Here is a 15,493-nt window from a genome sequence, read left to right as displayed (position 1 = left end):
TCGAGAGAGAGAGAGAGAGAGTTAGGAATAAAAATGTTGGGAATGGGGCTGCAGTTTGGTAGTGAGTATTAACTTAAGGGTATACATACCTAAAACTACATATAAAATTTTTCTTTACCTCATAAAGAAAATCAGAACCTGGATAACTAGCTGTAAACTGAACATAATTAAACAAGTGGTAGAACCTATAATATAATAATAACAACCCATGGTGGGTCTCTTTCTTAGATATTGATGAACCAGATTATTCAGATGAACCATCATACTGACTGAAGCAAATCAAAACTGAAAAATAATTTAAACAGTATAACAAGCTTAGTTTTTTTTTCCATGAGAGCTTTCTCCAACCCTAGAAAATTTGAACTTTTTTTTGCGGGGGGATAGGCTTAAGGAGTGGGGAAACAAGTCAAAACCAGAGCCCATAAAGATTTATAGTATAGTAAGATATACATTGAATTAAGAACTCAAAGAACTAGATATCAGGGATAGGTCAGTGTGAACTACAAGTGAAGTCAGCCCATATGGAGAATTACAGCTCATGTTATAATGATCTGGGATGTCCAAGAAGCTTCAAACCTTGAGCTTAGCTTCAGCCATGATTAGTGGTAGAAATTTATTCCTGACAAAAATAAGCAAAACTTCTCTCTGGGAGAAAACACCTTCAGCTAGATGTCAAAATAGTTTCTGACATTCTTTCCCCCAATATACCAAATAGCCAGTAATCAAAGATAACTAGACACACAAGAAAATAATACAAGTATGTTGATCAGCTTCTTGTCATTATGATCGAATATCTAATAAGTTAAAGAAGGACAGATTTAGTTTTGGCCAGTTTCAGAGGATTCAGTCCATAGTTGGCCAGCTCTACTGCTTTTAGGTCTGTGACAAGGCAGAAACAAGAGGCATAAGGGCCAGGCAAACCCACTCATTTCACAGCAGCCAGGAAGCAGAGAGCAAGGGAAAGATTCATAGACAATGGGCCAGGTACCATCCAACATAACCCCCAAGGTCACAACCTGATGATGCCTTCAATCAGGCCTCATCTCCTGTTTCCATCAGTTCCCAGTAACACCATCAAATTATGAATACATACATGACTAATCTACTACTGACATTAGAACCTTCATGATCCAATAACTACAAAAACTCACAGCTGCCAACCAAGCCTTCAACACAATGAGATGTGGGGAGGGGCATTCTAAATAACAACCATAACAGGAAGCATCAGTGGAAAAACAGGCAACAAAACAGATCTGCAATTGAATCCCATATCGCAAATAAAAGCCAACTAGCCTTTCACTGATGCATTTTATAAAAATTATTTTACATGTGGAAAATAATTGTAATCATTTGATATTCTACTATTCCCCATGAAATAAGAAATGAAACAAACTTCTGGAGCTTAATTTTCACAGCAGTGGTCCCTACAACAAAGATATTGGAAAACTCAAAACAGAAAAAAAAGGAAGGAAAGAAGGTAGGTAGATGCAGGTGGTATCAATGACAGAAATCAGGGTAATTGTACAAATAAAGGCTCTACCTTGAAATTTACCACCAATGGGTCTTCCCCAAACAAGTCCTGACTCACAACACTCACAGCATTTCCATTTTCAATCCAGCTGATGGTGGGGACAGGGATGCCTGTTGCTGTGCAGCGCAGGGTCACCAAGGAGCCGAAGGTGACATTATGGGATTCAGGAGCCCGCAGGATTCTGGCAAAAACTGTTAGGAAGACAGAAGTGGTGAGTGACTCTCCTTTAGAGAACATGAAGCTCCAGTGGTCTTTTAAGAGTGCAAATGAGAACAGCTTCCAGGCGTGGGATCCTCCCTTCTGTTTTAAGGACAATAGCACATGACACGCCCTGGTCTCCAAGCCCTTTTCACCATTAGGTTGCATTTCTCACCCCAAGACACATTGAGCTTATTCCCAGTTTAGGGTCTTACCCTTGCTATTTCTCGGTCTCCTACGTACATCCCCAAGTTCCTTGTTCCATTTGAATCTCTGTTGAAGTGAAATTTTCTTAGAAAAGCCCTCCTTTATTGCCCAATATATAACATAATTCTTCTTCCATTTGGTTTTTAATCATCCTATTTTAATTGTTTTTACAGACTTTGCCACTATCTAAAAGTCATTTTATTTTTTGCTTGTCTATTATTTCCCTGTCTTGTTAGATTGTCTGAAATCCAAAACCTTGCCCGCTTTGTTTATGGCTGTATTAGCACCTATGGCACCACCGAAGAAAATTCTATTGAGTGAATGAAATAATTAATGCTTCACACCCCAACTGGTCATAGCAGGAAGACAGACAAAATCTGTCATAATTTTTATAGAACAAGACAATATATTTGGAAAAAAGTAAAAGAGTATTTTAAAGGAGGTGTGAGTAGGAGAATGAGTCATAAATATGAGGAAGATCTTCTGATGTGAGAAGTTTTACCTTTATGCAGAGTGGGATTGAGGCTTAGAATGTACAATAAACTGGAAGGTACTTAGAATCACAGTATAAACTTGGAAGATACTTTAGAGATGGATTAGATTCTTGCTTTTGTTTTGTAGATGAAGAAACCAAATTGCAGTTTGCTTTCCCAAAGTAATAAAAGCGATGGGTGAGAAACCTAACTTCCTGGCTCCTCACTTTAAATCCAGTTTTTCTTTCAAACTATTACAGAGTATTTCTGAGTTCCTACCATACTAAAAATGCAATATTCTGTGCTCCTGCATGCTGTTTTCTAGGACTTACTCACAAAACATAGTATTAAAGTATGAAATCCAAATTAACATTATCCCGTTAAGCTTAGTTCTTCTAGTTAAATGAAATTTGTGGCATTTGGATTCTAAAAGTTTAGGGAGATAATGTATATCAGACAGGGGATGTGCAGGACAATCATAGATCAAGCCCAGAACTGTGTTTGAAGTTGGTCTGATTGCTGAAAACCTCTTTAAAAAGATTACATAAATCAATAAGATAAAGGGACACATGATTTGTTTGACAACTGGATTGTTTTTGAGGATTTGAACTAATTTGACCTTTTATGTTTTGATATTGAGGATCTCAGAGGTGAAATCTCTGACTTTTTGAATATATAAATATTGACTTTATCTGGGCATGGTGGTACATGCCTTAATTGCAGTAGTCTGGGAGGAGGCTGAGGCAGGAAGGTTGAAAGTTTGAGTCCAGCTTGGCCAATATAACAAGACGCTGTTTCAAAATGGAAAAATGAAGGACAAGGGATGTAGCTTAGTGTGAAAGCCCTAGGTTCAATCCATACTGGTGGTGGTTGTGGTCAGCAAAATCCCATTGGACCCAAATCCAGGAGAACAAAACAGCAAGAATGGCGATGTCCTCACACGCTATGAGTAGTTGAAAAAAACTTTTTATAGCCAAGAATAGTATTAAATGTTTAAAATGCAGCTGAATCTGTCTACCCCAAAAGCAAAACCGAGACCGACTTTAAGCAAGTTCTGGAGTCTAATTACCAATCTATAAAATAAAATAAAATAAAATAAATAATAGAGAGTCAGCAACATTAAATAATACCATAGAGAAGCATTTCAGTAAAATCCAGAATTTAGGAAATTTGAAATGGCAAATAACTTAGTTTCTTCCATAAATATATAACAGTGGGGATGGGGAGAAGAGTTAACTGTTGTAGAGTAAAAGAGCTTTAAGTGGGATTTCACAAGGTATGGTTCTCTTTGGATTTTTGTTTTCCCAAGGGTCTAAGTTTACAGACTGTGGTCTTTTGATAACCAGAAAAACTAATTGGTATCCTAGCAAGGGTGTACACAGGTATTCTTCATGTCAGTGTTTTCTGGTAGCAAAAATGAGAGACCTCGCTGGCAGAAAATATTTGAGTCCATGTGTACCATTTGGCTGGATAACTCTTGTAGGTTTTAGCAGTACAGTTTTTGAGTGAGAGGCTACTGCAATGAAGATCCCTGAGTCCCTTGGCTTGTGAGAATATGAAACAAGCAAGATCCTGAAGAAATATGGACTTGGAGTATTTCAATCTCATAAATACTGGAAAAAATGTTTTATTAACATTGACTGTGCCCTTGAACTTGTATGAGAGACTTCTGGCTGAAGATGACCATAATAATAATAATTTTTTTTAAATGGAGAAGAATGAAATCTAGATTATTTTTTTCTCCTTTAATTTATAAAGGCAAAAGTTCTAATTTGGGGAATTTAAAATTCTTGGCATTTTAATAATCAGAGAGGGTTTATTTTGTTGTAATATACAGCCTTTTTTCTTTTGGATGGTATTACATTGTTTGAAATATCACCTGGGTTCATTGCAAAACCTCTGATGATCCATATTACACAACACAGCTAAGCATTATGTCAAACAGTAAATAAGTGAGAGAGTCAATTACTATTTTACTGTTCATGCTGACACCGGAGTTAAATTAATTTCTTCTCTCCCCATCTCAGAACTTCCTGGCAGCTTTAGTGGGGAACATAAGGGTACATGAGAGAGTATCATTGGCATTACTTCCAGCTTCATGAGTGTGACACTGTGCTGATAATGGCTGTTCTTCTTCCCCTAGGAGGCAGATATACCCTTCTCTGACTTCCATTGTTAAAGTGCAGGGAGTTAGGAGAAGTAAAAAGACCAGGCAAACTGGTCTCTCCTGACTCACATTCTCTCCAAAAGATAAAATACAGACTCAACCCCCCCCTCCGCTTTTTTTCCAGTATGGAAAACTATCTTCAATGCTTCCTTTTGGTTTCTTTCTATTTTCAACGGAGGTTCTAAATACCTTTGGGGTTTCTATTTAAATGTCTCACTATCACAATGTTCTCTTGTCTTCATTTTCTTTACCTTTGTTTAATTTTCTCCATCACTATTTCATAAATGCTGAATCGATTGCTTATTTGTTGGAGTGCCCCTTGCCCTGGAACATAAGCATCATAAGGGTAAGATTTGCTTTATTCATGAATGCAGACTAATTGATGTATCTCTCCATCTGTGTCTATCTGCAGACTCCTGTGTAGTACATGGTAGGTGATCGATCGTTATTTGCTGAATGAATGAAGGAATGAATGACTTCTGTGGGAAGAATAGGGGAGGAGTCTTGTATATGCTGCTGTGTGTACCACCCTTCCATGCACCGTTCTCCCAGCTATCCTGCATGTGTGAAGGGAAAGGTGCTGATGTGTGGTGGGAAATTCACCAGGTCAGGGCTTCTCCACTCAACAACTAGAAGTAACAGGAAAGAGTGGGGAGAGGGTGACAAGGATGAGGAAATAGAAATTGTTAGTCTAGTTATTAGATGAAGTAAAAAAGTTATTTTTTTAAACATAGCTTAACCAGCAGTGAAGCTGATATATTTTTACCAATCTGTCTTTGTATCCAGTCATAAATAAGAAAGGTGAGGGGATGCTGAAGGAATTCCAAAACATTTAACAACCACTGAGAACACTAAAGTCAACTGCAGAAAAGATAAACGTCAAACTAACCTCCATGGGTGATAATGTAGTGCTTGGACACAGTACACTGATAAACCCCAATATTTTAGTGGTAACCACAGCCTGGAAACGCATCCTGGTCATCAATTTAAAACACAATGTGCTGGGGAAAGGAACTAAGGCAAAAGAAAAAAATATGAGAAAATGAAAAAAATGGAAACAAATCTTTGTAAATAGGGAAAGGTGGAGGGGGTGAAGGGAGGGCAGGGGTATGGGGGGAAAATGAGAACCAAGACCTGTCATGTAAAGGTACAAGATCTGAATGATGAATGTAACTGTACTGTAACCTAAAATGTACCAATAAACTCAATGTGAAAAAAATGTAATGTGTTTTGTTTCTTATCCAAAAAAGTGTGTCAAATATCCTAATTTTGTACTTTTTTGAATGAATAAAAATACATTAGTATTTTAGTTACATAAACAAGTAAACTGCATATGAAATGACTTAATCGTTTGGAAAATGATTTGATATGGATCTTTAAAGAAAAAAACACATCTAGCTCCTCTTGCCTTATCCAGCGTTCCTCAATTCACCTTGATATCTTTGACACTCATTTGCCTGAGGACAGATAAGTTACTGTTCTTCTCCAGCATGAAAAGTCCACACAGGTAATACATTTATCTCCAGTTTTTTTCTAAAGGAATCTGTTCATGAGTTTTGGGCTTTGCTTCTCTTGGCCATATTTATAGAGGTAACTGCAAGTTGAGACTCATATTCAAAATTGGGCTTAAACAGGCAGCAATTTTAGTCTTTTTTTTTTTTTTAACACAACCATACTGTGATCTGTCCCTGCCCCTCCCCCACTCCCTTCATTTTTCTGTTTTCTTTTCTTTCTTTCTTTTTCTTTTTTGATACCGGGGATTGAACTAGGGTCCTTGTGCTTGCAAGGCGGTCCACTGAAATGCTGAGCTAAATCCTCAGCCCTCCCTCCATTTTTCAAAGAACTTTCTTTTTGGTATGGGGGATCAAACTTTGCTCCTTTCCCTTGCGAGGTAGGTGGCAGAAGCACTGAGAGAAATCCCCTGCCCCAAAGTACTTTCAGATACGTGATGTCTTCTTATTGATTTTCATTGTACAGTTGTAGTATGTACTAAGGAGATACGGCCATCCTTGACTCCGAATTTGCCCTACTGGTATAATGGGAAGCTCAGAGAATAGTGGAACCAAATTAAATCCCTAGCAAGCAGTTTGGCCTGAGGGGAGCTACTTCTCTCTTTTTGATAAGGGAACAATCAGAAGAAGATTTACATCTCTGATCGATTTCTACTGTTGAGCCACTATTTAAAAAGGACACCATGAACTCACATGCATTTTATTTTCTCTTATTTGTTTTTACGTTCTATCTTCCCTTAAAGAGGTTCATACATGATTTTTAAAAAAACAACAACTAATGACTAATAGGAACAGATTGGGAAAAAAATCTTTAAAAAAAATACATAACCAGGTGAAATGTTTCTTCCTGAACTTGGTTACAAGCAAGATGGTATTTAGAAAGAGGAAAACATTTCAAATACTGGGTTGAACAATCCTTAAAACCAGAAATCTGAAATGCTTTGAAATCAGAAACTTTTTTAGCACAGACATGACTCTTGAAAAATTTCAGTTTTGAAGCCCTTTAGATTTCAGATTTTTTAATTAGGGCCGGTCAATCAGTAAAGCTTATGCAAATATTTGAAAATATTAAAAACTCTGAATTCAAAACATTCTGATCCCAAGCATTTTGGATTAAAGGATGGTCAACTTTCACTTTATTTGAGATTCTAAGGAAGTATTATTTTAAATGATAACAGTCTAAATAACCCCTAGAGTCAAAAGTGTTATTATGTGAGAATTTGTAATTTTATCCCCAAAGTATCAAATTAGGAGTAGGTTAAAGGTTGTAAAATGTGGGGCTTACTCAAAATTCAAGGTACTTTTTGTGATGGAAAACTCATGCTCCACAACAGGGTTTTTCCCAGAAAAATTTGATTTCCAGTTACTTTCTTCTGAACTTATTCCATGAAATATACATATCTGCATGCAATTAAAATGAAGTACTTTTTATTAACTTAGAGAAGTTGCACAATACTGCTTTTCCTATTAAAATAATGCCAATAAAAGCCTAATCTGGCATCTTAACATTTCTCCAAAATTTTAACCCCACCCATCCAAAGAGAAGTCTGTTACAAAGAGTAACTTTGTGTTCCAACTTATGCTGGATTTATGCTCATATGCTGATTTATTACATTTCACTTGCTTGTGTTTCCAGAGTTTAGGACACCCAATTAAAACAGTTCTCTTGCTGCAGTCTTTTCTTAAGAAATGTAAATGGTCAATAAGCAGTTCATATAACAAAGCAGTCTATCTGCTAACACTGTTCAATGCTGTGACTTCATATCCCCTATAGGTCATTGGCTGTTTCTTAATAAAATTATGGCACTCAGAGTTGTTTGGAAGATCAGTAAAAATAAACAATTGAAAAGAGCCATGCACTGAAAAAGAAGCAGTACAAAAAGTTAAAAAAAAATACCTTTAGTATCCTGCTCAGGTTCACTTTCTTCTGTTAATAGAAACAAGACCAAACAAACAATAAACACACAAACACACAAACAAAACAATGCGTTATGAAAAGGGAAATCTTTGACTAGAGAACATCGATGATGCAACCTGATTAATTAGAATCTGCTTGTTTCTTAATTCAATAAGAAACAAATGCAATCGGGGGTAGGGGGAACTGCTGACCTTTTTGAAAGCAACCTATTACATGACACAAGATTCCAAATTACTACTTCTAGTCAGGCAGTATTATACAGAAAATAAACTACAGCATACCCAACAACATAGCTCATTCATGCATTTTTATTTTAATCTGGACAATCCCCCTTTCTTTCCAGACAACAGAGTCCCTACTATTCTCATAAATTCTGTTCCTCCTGGAAGCTTGGCTTCTCCTCTTATAAGGCCTTGCTATGAAGTCAGTGATGTTGAATGTGGGCTCTCAGCTATCATTTCTATGGCAATAGACTCCTGTTGTGGTAAACGGGATTAGGGGGTTTCTGCGGAACCAGAGCCTTGCACCATCAGAGATCCACAACACTGACTTAGTGCCCAGAGAACAAGATCAGCAAGCCATTACCTTCTGGGAATCTACCGGTGAAGCGTGCTGCAGAAAGAAAAGGTGGGGATCACTGAGTTGTACCTCGTGGATGGAGAATTTACAAATTTAAAAAAATCATAGAGGAGTGATAACAAAAACAAAAGCAGTTTTTCCAAACTGTTTATTATAACCATAGCTCTATTTTTCTTTCCTGAAGGTATACTTATTCATGTCCGTTCAGACTTTTCTTGGAGTTAATGATAGGCCAACTGCAATATTTGTTAATAAATAAAGAATAGTAATGCTATTGTCAATAACTTCTAATCACAGGAATACACAGCTCTTCACAGATGGTGGATATTTTTATGCATGTTTTACCTCATCTCACTGAATTCTGATATCTCTGTGACAGAGTATAATTCATCAGCCCATTTTTCAGATGAAGAATGTTTGACTCAGATTTGTCAGGAATTCAACCTCTTTTTCAGACATGGAGTCTTCTGCTCTAGCCTAGTGTCATAGCGAGGTCATGTTCTTACAGCTAAAACCCAATACCCTCAAATTTAAACAAATTTATAATTTCTTATTTAGATTTTATGGTGTTACAAACTTTCTCTACCTTCACCAAGTCAGAAGCACCTCCTTGTTTCATTTTCTTTTTTTAAGTATCCATGGTTAGGTCCTAATAGACCTAAAAACTTCTAAGACCTATGAATTAATTCATTAGAATTCTTTTGGCTAAGCATGTCTTTTGAGTTCCCTGCAATGATCTGCGTGTTTTCAGGCTTGGAAACAAAATTTCCTTTTTCTTTTTTTTTTTTTTTACAAAACTAACTGAGTAACTAGTTATAATAGTTGGAATGGTCATGGAGTTCCTGTGGGAATAAGTGCCTTTACTCCACAGCTAGTGTAGTTCCAAATTTCTATTTCACTCAAGTTGAAGAGCAGCTGTCAATTCTGAGGATCTCTTATACACGTCTTTTTTTAGGTTTCTAGAGCAAGTACAGAACAATTCTGAGTCTCCTATAAATTTTGTTCCACTGATCTTTTACTGGACAATGCTTGAACTATACTTTGAGCACAGACCTGGTAGTGGACAATGCTGATTTCTTTTGATGTTTTTCATCTGTTATTGTTACTAATATTGCTCATTTTTCTTGCTCTTTGGGGGATTGGTAACAACACAAAGTGCTCAAAGACGGTACCACCACAGATAAATAGAACCAACTCAAGAAATAAAAAACTATCGAAAATCTGTTGTTTTCCTAAAAGGGAGCTTAGGTGTTCTCCTAGAAATTTCACTTTCATATCAATACTTCAGATATCATTCTATGCATAAATGCAAACATACATAAGTGTATACATGCTTGTGCATTGATACACACATATCTATGCATGCAAACACAATTGAAGCTACTTTAAGTTAGACAAAATTATGGACAAGTCATTTGTAAAACCCACTGAAACTTGGGCGCAATGACTCAGTATGTCAGTTTGTTGATCATTTTAAGATCAGACTGGAGTCCTAATTTTTCCATGTCCCCTGCTTGCCCAGCATGCTGTAATCTTTCTTTATTTCCCAAATTACTGTTTTACATTTTCCAATATTTAAATATTCTGTTTCATGGTCTTTATTCATATTTAATCATTATATTCTCATTTAACTTTTATATGTAGTGCATTGGTCTTATCTTCCAAACAGATTTTTAAATCGTCTCTAAAAGGGTTAGAACTATATGGGGATTAATACCATATTTTTTATTATTTTTTCTTCATGCAGTGTCTTATAGGAAAATAATCACTCAATAAATGTTCTTTGCCATTTGGATCAGTCATGAATTTTCCTTTTGTCTTCTTCTTTTTTTTTTTCCTTTGTTTTCTGGTTTTTTTGGGGGGGGGCATAGTGGGACTCAAACTCGGGACCTTGCACTTGCAAGGCAGGTGGTGGCACCACTGAGCTACACCCCTGGCCCTCATGCCTTCTTGAGATTGTCCAGTAGGATAATTAGAATAAAAATCAAAGAATGTTCTTACTGATATAATCTATTCACTTCACTGTTCAAATTAAATAATAATCCATCGTTTTCTTGAATATTTGTATTTATAGAGAACTCAGTATCATTATAGCAGCCCATTTTGATAAAATATTTTTAAAAAAGAATATCCTCTAAATCAAAACAAATTAAAACCAATCTCTTTATAATTACCGCCCATCAGTAATTATACTTCTACCACTAGATATGAAGGAGAAAATATCCAGCGAGTTTTTTCATGTTGCCAAATGTAATAATGTAGTTCCTTCCCCGTTCTCACCGTTCGCTTTTGAACTCATCAGTTCCCCCTGTTTTGCGATATTCAGAGTTAAACCAAACACAAATGTAAAGTCTAACAAATTAAAAGAATAGCAATCTTCTTTTTAAATGCTTCACTTCTAGAAATATAAATTTGTGGGTTTTGATTTGCAGTCATCTAATCATTTAGTTTAGTATAGTTAGCTCATTGATTCAAGTGAAAATCATGAATATCCAATGTTCATTTTCATTTACTTTACTCTTATTAAGGTCTGTCTCCTCAATTTGACTGCATATGCAGTAAGACCTTATTCTAAGAAACATAAAATAAGTTTTTCCTATCAAACTCACTACATTAGTTAATTGGAGAACACATGTAAGGGGATATCTGTTGTTAACAGGAAGGGAAGTCATCAAGATTCCCTGACAGTGATAAAAAATAATACATTTAATGAAATCATGCAGGTCATAGAGACTGTGGAGAAAAAGAGACAAAACCAAAAGAGAAACAGGCAGAACTGTGGAACTGTGGAGAAGTTTTCATTATTTTGGCCACAAAAGTGAGGAGAGCCAAGAAGATAATATGAATTTGACTGCTTAGAGTTGAGGTCTCAGAGCAAAGGGAGAGTCCACCTTTTTTACTCTGTGTTGGAAGCCCTGGCACTTCTTTCCCATATGGAATTATCATGGGAAACATGAAAATGAAGTAATATGATCTGGCTAGCTCTACCTTAGAAAATTGTTCAGTGTTTTGGAAGCTTGAGCAATAGTCAAGTATTGAAATCATGAAGGGACGGTACTTGAGATATTTAAGAAATTGTTCTTCGGAGCTGGGGATTTGGCTCAGTGGTTGTGCTTCCTGCCTTGCAGGCGCAAGGGCCAGAGTTTGATCTCTGGTACCAAAAAAAAAAGGGGGGGGGTCTTTGGAATATGAGAATTTTAGAGAGTTTCCAGGTATACTAGCCCATTTCTTATCACAATGATTAGGATCAAGGCAATGCAAGCAATAAATCATGTAGTGGCATATCACATAAAGGTTAGGAAAACAGACTCAGGCCCCCTGGTTAGAAATGCTACTATAAAATTAATATATGACCACTCCTTTGAATAATAATATGTATTATTTATAACATGTTTCACGGGATAGAAGTCACATGTAATATGTAATACTTCTAAGTGTGAAAACTGCTAATCATGATGGTGCAAAAATCACCTAGCTAGAATAAATATACAGTTTTTATTATCTAGAAAGACAAAGACATGGTCAAAAACAAGACAAATGTGTCAGTGCATTAAAAGTGGACAAAATATAACTGATAAACAAAATATATGAGTACTGGTCCTCTAAATAGGGAAAGGGAGCCTGATGTTTGATTTGTCTAACAGCTTAACACCTAAGATGGGGGTTGACAGCTCACTGCGTGAAACCAAAGGGCAGAAATGAAGTGTCCATAATTGTGAAAAGACAAAGAAGCAGTCTTGGTATTGCATCCAGACTGTGTGTCATGTGTTCCACTGCCTTCATGGCTGGATGTGGACTGAATTCCAAAACATGACGTATTGGGGATCCTAAATTCACTTATAACACTTTATTAGGATGAAATAGTTAAAGGTTTCCTAAAAGCATCCTCCAAAAGTAATTTAAAAAAGGAGAAATTAATTCAAGGACAGAATACTTCACAGGGCAAATCTTAATTTCGAAACACTTTAGGAAAACAAAATGCTAAGAAATTGAATGGATTCCATAATAAGGAGATTAATTTACCCTGGAAGAAAACAAATAGAGTAATATAATAACTTTTTTAAAAAGCTGACGGTGGCACATATCTGAAATTTCAGCTTTCTGTGAGGCTGATGTAGGATGATCATAAGTTCAAGCCCAGGCTGGCCAACTTAGAGAGACTCTGTCTCAAAATAAAAATGCAAAAGGACTGGGGACATAGCTCAGGGGGAAAGCCAGCACCACAAAAACCAAAAACCAAAAACAAATAAAACAAAACCTATTTCTTGTTTTAAAGAAGAACTAGAAATTATGAAACAAAAAGACAAAATTGATGTACAAGCAAATAATTCTAAAACTAATAGAAACACTAGAAATTAAAAAATATGGTAGCTGAATTTGACACATAACACAGAAAGGAGGATAAACTCAACCATGGACAGAGTCAAAAGACAAATTACTGAATAAATTAATTGTACTTAAGAAATCACAGAGCCTTTAGCCCAAAGCAAAAAAGAGAGAGAAATGTGAAAGATTGGATAAGAAATGGGGAAAATAAATTTGGAACATTGGGAATGTGTATCTTGTGGAAGTTTTTTAAAAATCCCTGATGTTTCCAAGGGGCAGTGGGATTGCAAACCACTATGGAAATTAATATACAGATGGATTGATAATAATTTGACACAAAATAATTTGTGATTTTAAAACTTGTCCAAAAATCCTCTCTTGCAAAAGTAGAATCTAATTTTTCTCCTAGAGTTGAGGTGGACTTAGTGACTCATTTCTAACGAGTAGAATGGGGCAGAAGTATCTGTGAATGGGCTTCTGAGGCTGGACCATTAGAAAAAGTTCCTCCTGCTCTCTATTCAATCCCAGGCAAGCAGAAGTATACGCAAGACAAAATGTTGTGAGGACACTCGATGATCCTGTGGAGGCACTCACATGGGGATGAACAGAGACTTGCCACCAGCCAGCATCCGTCTGCACCCAGTCTAAAGCAAGCCATATTTGATCTGGATCCTCCAGCCTGGCTGGGTTGTCAGAGAAATGCAGATGTAGACCACGTCTTCAATGCAAATACAACCCAGGGAGTGGCTCGGGGAAGCCACTCTGGAATTCTTGACTCATACGGACAATAAAGTGAACTGTCTATTGTTTACAATAAGTTGATCTGTAATCGATTGAACAACAATAATTTGTTTTTGTAATTTGTTGAACTGTCAGTACCAGGCACTATGATAAATTATAAGAAAAACATTGGTTGTTAATGGAGTAAAATATAAAATTACCAGATAAAAGAGCTAGATTACTAATCAAAGAAGTACAGTTAAAATGACAGGAAAGTTCTCATCGATAAGTACAGAATCAGAGGATAAGGGCTGAGGGAAAGTATCTGCCAACATGGGCTTTCAACGCTGACCTAAATGATTAGTGTAAAATAATGATATTTTTCAAATATACAAAGGCAAAAAGAGTCTGCTTTCCGCATTGTCACTGAAAGAACAAATGAAGAACATATTTCAGATATAAGAAATAGAAAACAGAAGGAAACAGAACACAGAAAAGGAACTGTGAGCTCAAAAAATTGGTGATATATGTGAGTAGAACTATTTAACTTTGGGGTCATGAAGCTGTCCAGTCTTTTGAGATTAAAAAAAAAAATTTAGAAAATAGTTAAGGGAAATGACAAGTGATGAGGAGATCTAATGTTAAACAGGAAATTAAAGGAAGATAAGACTCTTGCCTTGGTTGAGAAAATTGGAGAAGATACTGTGTGATTTTAAACTTTATTAAAATTAGTATTGACTCAATACTAAAAATGAAAAGTAATAAACCACTATGATATTGTTGTTATTGGGTTGGGATAAAGTAAAGAGTTAGAATGAAATCAATCCTCCAGAAAGCAGAAGAAAAATTTAAAAAGAAGTACAGAAAAGGAATAGCATAAAAAACAGAATACATAATAAAGTAAGTAGAATGTTATTATAAACAATAGAAGCAAGTTTTCAGAATAAATGTAAGGTCCTAAACTTGTCTACTAGTATGAGTCCGTTGGATTAAATTATTTAAAAAATCAAGCTATATTCTTCAAAGAAAAGCACTGAAGAATACCAAAGAATAGGAAATACCAAACAAATAAAAAATGCAGTGACAACATTGATAGAGATGATAAAAAAATTTCTCCAAAGATTAAAAATATAATTCGCAAAGGAGGAACTACAACAATAACCACTGTGTATTACTTAATAGTATAATTTCAAACATATGAAGCCCAAACTGATAGAATTAAGAGACAACATAAAAGAAAGCTACTGGTACAAGTGCTGAATTTTTGCCCCTGAAGAGCCTATTGAGAGTTTTATTGTGCTTGTCCAATGTGAAGGACAAAAGGCCAACATTCAGAAAGGAAGGTCACAAATATTTTCAGAACATAAGAAAGAGAAAAATAACTCTCTTTTCCTTTTATCTATAATTCTACCTTCATTTAATTATCTGTTACAGTATAAATTTATTGGCTTACAAATGCTACAAAGTCACTTCTCAAAATAGAAACTTATGGTTGTTTTTCAATTTGAGCCCTAACTTTACTCTTCAGGTATAAATATCCTGAGCTCTTCAGGTTGTGAGAACTCATTTGGTGACAGCATTAAAGGTTAAGAAAATCTGTGAAAATTCCTAAAGAGTCAGAAGTATGTATCAAGAAGAAATGTAAAAATTATTCTATTTATATAGAGCACTCTTTTTTGTCTTTCAGAAAAAATTCTCTTTCCAAAAGATTGTTTTATTTTCAGAGTCAATTCACTAAATTATTCATAATTTTCCTTATAGTCAACATCTTAAAGAAATTTCTGATCACCTGGTACTGTAAGAATACCTTTCCAGTGCCGGGGATTTGGCTCAGTGGTTCTGCTGCCTGCCTCGCAAGCACAA

The 15,493-nt window shown here is 35.7% G+C and overlaps 1 protein-coding gene across 1 annotated transcript in view; it reads right to left on the bottom strand.

Moving 5' to 3' along the window:
• The window catches only part of Musk (muscle associated receptor tyrosine kinase), a 115,836-nt gene that overhangs the window by 43,448 nt on the left and 56,895 nt on the right, over positions 1 to 15,493 (bottom strand). The window contains exons 7-8 of the mRNA XM_033759098.1: positions 7,985 to 8,014; positions 1,598 to 1,722 (exon numbers count right to left, since the gene is read on the bottom strand). Of these exons, the coding sequence (XP_033614989.1) occupies positions 1,598 to 1,722; positions 7,985 to 8,014 (155 nt within the window). The remainder of the gene's footprint in view (positions 1 to 1,597; positions 1,723 to 7,984; positions 8,015 to 15,493) is intronic.

This window comes from Fukomys damarensis, unplaced genomic scaffold (assembly GCF_012274545.1).
Source record: "Fukomys damarensis isolate Sample0158 unplaced genomic scaffold, DMR_v1.0_HiC HiC_scaffold_36, whole genome shotgun sequence".
NCBI classification, from domain to species: domain Eukaryota; kingdom Metazoa; phylum Chordata; class Mammalia; order Rodentia; family Bathyergidae; genus Fukomys; species Fukomys damarensis.
The sequence above is the reverse complement of the archived record's forward strand: the minus strand, read 5'-3'. Positions and strand labels throughout refer to the sequence as shown.